The following is a 9,133-nucleotide window of genomic DNA, read 5'->3' on the forward strand; positions in this document are numbered from 1 at the left end:
GTAAAAATGTCCAAACCCCCCCTCCCTATGCTTGCACCTTGCACCCACCCCCTCCCAATGTAGTCTCCTCCCCCTCGTATGTATATTTTCTGTTAGGATCTCTGTAAATGTCCGAACAGCCTCCCACCCCCTCCATATGTACATTTCCCTCCCCCTCGTATGTATATATTTACTGTTATGATCTGTTTAACAGTAATATTTGCATATCTTGTATGTCACAAATGTAACAGTACTGTATATCTGTATGTCATAATGTCATTATGAATTGAAAATGGGGGACCCTGATGTAAACAAGACGAAAGTCTTTCTCTGGTCTGCATCCCCTTAACAATTGTGTGTATTGAGCTGTACTGTACTGTACCCATTCTGCAATCTGTTAATAAAAAATGTCAATCAATCAATCAATCAATCAATCAATCAAGATTACATCACATAATTAATTGGAGTCCTCCTAGCTCTCTGCTTTCTGGCCTTGGGAGAGTTGGTCATGTTAATAAATGTTGTGGTTCTCAACCAGGGACCACTATGGATCCTTGAGGGAGTTCCAGGGCCCCCCAGCGAAATAGGGCCAACAGCACAAGGAGAGCATACAAAATAATGACTATTCTGATCATAGGTTTGACAACAAAAACCTTCAGATGGGGGTCTCTGAGACAAAGGTCTACTCAATTTGAGGGTCCTTGACACAAAAAAGGTTGAGGACAACTGGGATAGACTATACTTTCAACTCCAGATGTATTTTTCTATAGAGTAGGGTATTCCCCCTTTAATCAAACATCTATTTCATAAGATAACCGGTATATGGGGTGCAATCTCTTCAAACTATACCTATCATTTACTGTATCTAGTTTTACCTGGACCACATTTATGAATAGAATCATTTGGCATGTTTCCAACTTTCCTTGTTTTCATGTTATGTCATCTTATATAATTACTAGTTAAATGAGTCATTAGTCACTTTCAACAAAATAAGCCCTAATGTCACAGAAAATTGTTTGCCCCCCCCCCCCCCTACCAGCACCCCAGTGAGGCGGTTAAACCATGACTGTAGGGGATTAAATGGAGGCACATGATGGCCCAACCCGTGATTTTCTCTGGGAGTTTATGGACTCAATGAATTCTCTCTCTCTCTCTCTCTCTCTCTCTCTCTCTCTCTCTCTCTCTCTCTCTCTCTCTCTCTCTCTCCCTCTCTCCCTCTCTCTCTCTCTCTCTCTCTCTCTCTCTCTCTCTCTCTCTCTCTCTCTCTCTCTCTCTCTCTCTCTCTCTCTCTCTCTCTTTTCTGTTATTTTTCTTCTGACACCGTAGAGTCCCTCTCTCTCTCCCTTCTCCTAACCGTCCGTGATGGCGTCCCCGCGGCTGGAGACGTTCTGCTGTCCGAACCGGGACCCGGCGACAGACTTCGTGGTGACCTTCCAGCCCGTCCTGTTCGGAGCCTTGTGTATCGGCAGCGCGGGGCTGAGTTTAATATTTACTATACTGCAAATACTGCCGAAGCGCAAAGGCTACAGAAGACTTGGACAGTACCCTCTTCCAAAGCCCGCGTCCTCGACGAGAATATTATTTATCATCAGTATATGTGATATATTTGGATGCGCAGGTAATTATGCCTACTGTACTTATTAATGGTCAATTGATGAAGTAGCTAATTATGTGATCGTCTGATGGGATGGCCATGCGTGTCTAGGCCCTTGTGAGTCTGCATACCATTAAACCCACCCCCCCCCTCTCTCTCTCTCTCTCTCTCTCTCTCTCTCTCTCTCTCTCTCTCTCTCTCTCTCTCTCTCTCTCTCTCTCCATGGGACGGGCAATGTGCCTCAATTACGATTTTCTGTTGAATTGCAGACCAATTCCTCCTATTCTAACCCATCTTTGAACATACCAGTTCACCAGTGCTTGACTAGATATTAAGGCCTATTAAATCACTCAGCATGTGAGCCATCCTGGCTGTTGTTGAATGATGAATGAATGAATGATGAATGAATGAGAACTTTATTTAACAGATTGCAGAATGGGTACAATACAGTACGGCTCAATACACACAATTGTTAAGGGGATGCAGACCAGAGAAAGACGTTTGTCTTGTTTACATCAGGGTCCCCCATTTTTTCAAATATTGACATTTATGACATACACAACATACATGACATTTATGGCATAGGGACACAGAACGTTGTCATTTGTCGGCCTATTTATGAATCGTTTTCAAATAAACGCTAGATGATTGATAGTATATGTGTGCGCACGCACGCTCGTGCCGTGCGCTGATAACCGCTGCTCTTATTTCCTCATGGCTTTTACAGTCAAAACAGCCATATCACATATCACATAAACGCTTATATATCCGTGAAAACGAGTCTGATTATCCTAACACTGTTAACATAGATTCCTTACCTGAGGTCAGATGGTATCCAAATGGTTTATTCCAATTTCCGATCGCCATTTGAAAAAATCGATAATTGTATTGATCCATCGTGTGTACAGTATAACCCATATTCGCCGTGGCTCAGAGGCTCCAGAATGAACTCTGGTAGACCCCGGCTGCATCAGTGAGAAGTAAAATGTGGAGTCAGAAATCCGTTCTCCCATTCACTTTCATTGAGTCCATTCCAAAATTGTGATTTACCATCTGGGAGACGATAGGGGGCGCTTTTTTCACATCTGAGCGCCGGCGGTCCCTGGATCTCCAACGGTAGGCTCGCGTGATGCAATATGATTTCAGATTGCTAAAAAAAAAAAAAAAAAAAAAAACAGAATACTTGTGACGTGGCATTCAGCTGTCGGGGTGTAAACCAGAGAAAAGCCGTGAGTGGCATACAAAGTGTTAAGAGCGGTTTTGAATGTGGGTAGGGATTCACATTCCTTTACAGCTGTGGGTAGGGCGTTCCACATTGATGTGGCATAATTGCGAAACGTGTTTAGTCCCTTGTTTGAGCCGAATCTGGGTTTAACATGATTTGTTGAGCTTCCTCTGGTGTTGTGGTCGTGGTATTCACTGACCTTTGGGAAGTATTTTGACATGTACATGGGTACCTTGGTCGTGTAGTGTATCTTGTAGACCAGGCCCATTGCAAGTTGCTGTACTCTGTCGTCTACTCTAAGCCATCCTAGGTTGTCAAAGTGGGCAGGGGTGAGGTGGGTTCTAGGGGTAAGGTCAAGTAGTAGTCTGACCAGTTTGTTTTGTGATGTTTGTAATCTTGTTTTTAGCGCCTTTGATGTGCTTTGGTACCATGAGGTGCAAGCATAGTCGTAGTACCCTTGCATGAGTGCTCCTGCCAGAGTCTTCAGGGTATTCTTGTTTACCAGAGAGGAGATCCGGTACAAGAATCTAGTTTGTTGGTTGACTTTTTTTTATTACATTGGATGCCATTTTGTCACAGGAAAGATTAGCCTCTAGGATGGAACCCAGGTAGGTAATTTCATCTTTCCTTGTGACAATATTGTCACCCACTGTAACTGAGAAGCCGTCGGTCTTGCTGAGTTTGTTATTTGAACCGAAGAGAATGTACTCTGTTTTGCCCATGTGTAATGATAGTTTGTTATCAACTAGCCATATGCAGATTTTGCCTAGTTCCGAGCTGAGGGTTTTTTCAACCTGCAACTTGTTCTTGTCAGAGACCAGCAGGGCTGAGTCGTCCGCAAACAGGAACAAGTTGCAGTCACAAGCTGACGACATGTCATTTGCATAAATTAGGAACAGTAGCGGTCCTAGTATGCTTCCTTGTGGAACACCACAGCTCACTGTGAGGGGGGGGGGGATAGAGTACCGTTTACCTCCACCATCTGTTCTCTCCAGGTAGGATTGCATCTAGCTCACTGATAAACTATCAAAACTAGGGCTGCAACTAATGACTATTTTGGTAGTCGACTAATCTGTCGATTATTTTTTCGATTAGTCGACTAATAGAAAAACAATTATATCATTTTTTTTTTTTTTTTTTTTTTTTGCACTACCTATCTTTGTGAAAGTGGCTTCTCAGCTCTGGTCCAGCTGAAGACAGAGCAGAGGAACAGATTGGGCATTGAGCATGACCTCAGAGTTGCTTTGAGACTCTTGTCAGGACCAAACAACATCCCTAGTTATCCATTAGTTCCCCCAAACTTACTGTCGGTCTGTTATGTTAAGCTAAGAAGTCTTCAGCTGGCTGGACCAGAGCTGAGAAGCTACTTTCACAAAGATAGGTAGTGCAAAAAAAAAAAAAAAAAATTATAATAATTTTTTTGATGACTAATCGACGCAACAATTCCTCGTCGACGATTTTTTATAATCGGCGTCGTCGATTATGTAGACTAATCATTGCAGCCCTAATCAAAACCAATTGCTTTTAGCTTGTCAATCAGAATGGAGTGATTGACAGTGTCGAAGGCCTTTTGTAGGTCCAGCATGACCATGCCGCAGTATTTGCCTGCGTCCACCTCTTGTTTGATGTGGTCGTTCAAATAGAGAAGGCATGTGTCAGTGGAGTGGGATGTTCTGAAGCCAGATTGGAATTCGTAGATTAGATTTTTTTTTATTTTTCGACCTGTTCGTAGACTATTTTTTCCATGACTTTCGAGATGGAGGTGAGAATAGAAACAGGGCGGTAGTTGCCTGGGTCTAATTTGCTGCCCTTTTTGTGCAGAGGGGTCACCCTCGCAATTTTGAAGTCCTTGGGGACGTGTCCCTGTTTTATGGAGAGGTTTATTATGTGTGTGATGATTGGGGTGATGGCGGCTGCTGAGTCTCTGAGGAATTTGGAAGGGATGTTGTCGTGGCCAGTGGCCTTGTTAGGTTGGAGGGCGCTCAGTTTATTGAGTACCTCATCTGTTGTTACCATTTCCAGCTTGAAGTCGTCCTTGCGGACCCCTAGGTTTTTGTAGTAAGCTACTATGTGTTCTACCCCATAAAGCCCTGAGTGGGAGGGTAGTTTGTTTACCAGTGTTGTGGCTATGTTTGTGAAGAAAATGTTTAAGTAATTGGCTACATCCAGCTTGTCTGTGATGAGCGTGTTGTCCGTTTTTATGTTTATGTTTGAGAATCTGGTTTTAAGTTTTTTACTGCATCCTAGTTGATTATTGAGTAATTTCCAAAGTTCACGTGGTTTGTTTTTGTTTTCCTCAGTTTTGTCATTGATGAAATTCTTTTTTGCAGTTTTGATCAAGTTCAAGTTCAAGTTCAAGTTCTTTAATAGTTGTCATACAGAAGTACAGAATACTTTCATACAAAATGCTTCTTACTGTTACGCTCCAGAGACTGTGCTAGACAAGATAGTATCAAATAACATAATAACATAATATAGCATGAATTTAGAAGAAGAATGAGGTCACAGTTGTTCGGTATAGACATATGTACAATGTTCTGAGTTACCTTATAATATACAATACACAATACTATGCAGTGTACTAATGTACAGTACTATCTAGTGCAAAGCAGAAATGGGATGAGGTACAATTTTAGGTACAATTTACAGTAAGGTGTACGAGTTGTAGTGCAATCCTTCATCCATAAATATAAAGTGTGGGGAGTGGGTGCTACAGTGTGTTTGTTTAAAGTGGGTGTGTGCTATAAAGTGTGTGTAGTGGGTGCTACAGTGTGTTTGTTTAAAGTGAGTGTGTGCGTGTGGATGTGTGTGCTATGTGTGTTTGGTGGTTGTTGTTGTGTAGTGTTCATTCATTGTTCGTTTAGCAGCCTGATGGCCTGGGGATAGAAGCTACTTCTGAGTCTTTCTGTGCTCGCCTTGAGACTCCTGTGTCGCTTGCCTGACGGCAGCAGTTCAAAGAGGCAGTTGTTCGGGTGGCTCGAGTCCTTAATAATTCTCTTAGCCTTCCCCTTGCAACGCTTGTTGTAAATGTTCTGGAGAGTGGGGAGCCCCCCTCCAATTGTGCGTTCGGCTGAACGTGTCACTCTTTGTAGTCTGCTTTGGTCTTTTGCAGTGCTATTCCCAAACCAGGAGGTGATGTTGCCGGTCAAGATGCTCTCTATTGTACATGAGTAGAAGTTCTTAAGGATCTTCTGGCTGACTTGGAACTTCCTTAGGCGCCTGAGGAAGTAGAGGCGTTGTCGTGCCTTCTTCACCACACTGTTAATGTGTATGGTCCATTTCAAGTCCTCGGATATGTGGGCTCCGAGGTACTTGAAGCTGTTGACTCTCTCAACCGGTGCCCCGTCGATGCTGAGGGGGCTGTAGTCCTTGACCCCCGACCTCCTGAAGTCCACAATCATCTCCTTTGTTTTGCTGACGTTCAGGGAGAGGCTGTTTTCCTGGCACCATCCCGCCAGGACCTTGACCTCTTCCAGGTAGGCCCTCTCGTCGTTGGCAGAGATCAGGCCCACCACCACTGTGTCGTCAGCAAATTTGACGATTGTATTGCTACTCCGCTGAGCCACACAGTCGTGTGTGTACAGGGAGTAGAGGAGGGGACTCAGAACACAGCCCTGGGGGGCCCCTATGTTGAGGGTGATGGATGAGGAGGTGCAGTTGCCTGCTCTCACCACCTGGGGTCTGCCAGTCAGGAAGTCCAAGACCCACTGGCAGAGGTCATAGCCCAAGCCCAGGTCCCTGAGCTTGGCTATGAGTATGGAGGGGACTATGGTATTGAATGCCGAGCTGTAGTCGATGAATAGCATTCTCACATAGTTCCCCTGCCTCTTGTCCAGGTGTGATGCTGCTGTGTGCAGCACATGGGATATGGCGTCCTCCGTGGACCTGTTGGGGCGGTATGCAAATTGCAGGGGGTCCATGTTGATGGGGAGGGAGGAGCAGATGTAGCCCTTTACTAGCTTCTCAAAGCACTACATGGCTATGGAGGTGAGAGCTACAGGGCGGTAGTCGTTGAGGCAAGCAGGCTTGGATTTTTTGGGTACAGGGATAATAGTGGACTTCTTCAGGCAGGTGGGGATGACAGCCTGTTCTAAGGACAGGTTAAATATGTCAGTGAATACTGGGGCCAGTTGGTCGGCACAGACTTTTAGGACGCGGCCGGGGATGCCGTCCGGACCTGCTGCCTTCCTGATATTCACTTTTTTAAAGGTCCGCCTCACCTCATGCTCTGTTACCCTGAACACTGCGCCTCCATCAGCAGCCGACCCCCCCCCCCCCCATTGCCGAGGCTTGTGAGCTGGTGTTGTTATTACCAGCATCAAACCTCGCATAGAAGGTATTGAGGTCGTTTGCTAAGGAGATGTCATTGTTCAGTTTGAGGGAGGCGCCTTTGTAGTCTGTCATCGTTTTGAGCCCCTGCCACATAGCTCTAGAGTCAGCTTGTTCAAACTGGAGTTCAATTTTATCCCTGTAGCGCCGTTTGGCCTCTGACACTGTCCTCCTTACGTTGTGTTGCGCCACCTTGTGGTCATTCATGTTGCCTGCCACTAGGCCGTCATTGTATGCTTTGGTGCGCTCTCTCAGGGCTTCACGGACGGATTTGTCTACCCAGGGTTTTTGATTTGGGTAAACTTTCATTTTGGTAGTGGGGATTGTTTCTTTCACCCTAGTACAGACATAGTCCAGCACTGTCTCCGTGTAGGCATTAATGTTATCTGTGTCGCGGAATATAATCCAGTCTGTGTTGTGGAACACTGACCGGATCGTATCCTCTGACGTCACATCCCATTTCTGCACCTCTCGCGAGACTACGGGAGTACTTTTAATTCTTTGTCTGTACTTTGGTGTAAGGATCATGGAGTTTACGTCGTTTCTTAGTCTGTTTCTTTCTAGTTTGAGTTCAGTCACGTCACGTGGGCTTGGAGTTCACTGCTCGTGCTTTTAGTAAGCTTTGACTGACTTTTACGAAACTCAGAGCATTTTTTGTCTCTGGTTTTCATAGCGGCCAGTATTTCGGAGTGCATCCACGGCTCAGCGCGATTTTTTACCCTGGTGGTTCTTAGGGGGGCCATGTCGTTTAGTATTGTTGAGAATTTGGTTTTGAAACCAAGCCATGTTTCTTCAACCAGTGTACCATTGAGTTCATCTGACCAGTCCAGACTCTCCAGTTCAAGGTTGAAGGCCTTGCTAGAGTAGGTTTTGAGGTCTCTAGATGTGACTGTTTTGTGGCAGCCAGCCTTTTGTTTTAGTTTTTTGCGGGTACAGAATATCATATAATGATCACTTAACCCACATGCTATAACCCCTTTATTAGAGATCTTGGACTTGTCGGAGGTCAGAATGAGGTCAATGGTAGTCTGAGTTGATTCACATACACGTGTGGGTTGGGTGATTAGCTGGCTGAGGCCGTGCAGATCACAAAACCTACTGAATGACTTGAAGACGGGTGCATCTTTTCGTTGCATATCCGTGTTCCAGTCTCCAATAAGATTCAACATTCAAATGACTGGTTGGTTCTTAGGGTTCCTAGAGTTTGCTCTTAACTAAAATCTGCTTTTTCCTTTGATGCTTCCAACACCTGGCATGACCTCCAACTGACTCTGAAGTTGGAGGTTCTTCCTTCTCTTGCTGCATTTAAAAGTATGATCTCCGACCCGACCACTGTGTGTCGACTTGTAGTCAAGTCAAGTCAAGAGTTTTAATTGAGTTTTAATTGACTTGTAACTGACTTGTAACTGTCTTAGTTGATTTTTATTATTTATTCTTACTTTTTGTGCCTATAATTATATGTATAAATTAGGGCTGGGCGATATATCGAGTATACTCAATGTATCGCGGCTTGTTCTACATGAGATGTAGTAAATTAGTATATTGTGAACATCGAGTATGTTGTCACGTCGCGGCTGAGATGAGACTTGCTTTAGCGCAGAGCTTTCCTCTCATTTCATTATAGACACAGACCAGCGCGGATCTTAAATGACATGCAATTGTAATTTCATTACACAGACCAGTGCGGACCTTTAATGACATGCAATTTAATTGACGCGAGCAAATGGGCTAACGTTAGCTGCTAACTAAGTTATCCCACATAACTAGGCTAAGCTAACTAGCGTTAGCTGCTAACCCTGGAAACGCTCAAAGCGGACTCCACGACACTAGTTCCATTCGTGAGGAAAGGGGGTGGGGTAATATTGATGAGGCTTGACAACAGAAGTTCAAACATAACTTCATATTTATTGGTTATTCGTTTCTTCATATCGGGCATCCAGGTCGCATCACCGTGTGTTCAACTTCCTGTGTTGACATTCGAGTGTGACATCATCACCTACGGCAGT

General features: G+C 44.5%; 1 protein-coding gene across 1 annotated transcript in view; it reads left to right on the forward strand.

Moving 5' to 3' along the window:
- Positions 1-1,341: 1,341 nt before the first annotated feature.
- Positions 1,342-9,133, forward strand: part of gpr143 (G protein-coupled receptor 143) — a gene marked incomplete at both ends in the record, with an annotated part of 64,241 nt that continues 56,449 nt past the window's right edge. The window contains one exon of the mRNA XM_084309456.1: positions 1,342-1,597. Within this exon, the coding sequence (XP_084165582.1) occupies positions 1,342-1,597 (256 nt within the window). The remainder of the gene's footprint in view (positions 1,598-9,133) is intronic.

The sequence above is a fragment of the Notolepis coatsorum genome, assembly GCF_963971535.1.
Source record: "Notolepis coatsorum genome assembly, chromosome: 3".
Taxonomy (NCBI): domain Eukaryota; kingdom Metazoa; phylum Chordata; class Actinopteri; order Aulopiformes; family Paralepididae; genus Notolepis; species Notolepis coatsorum.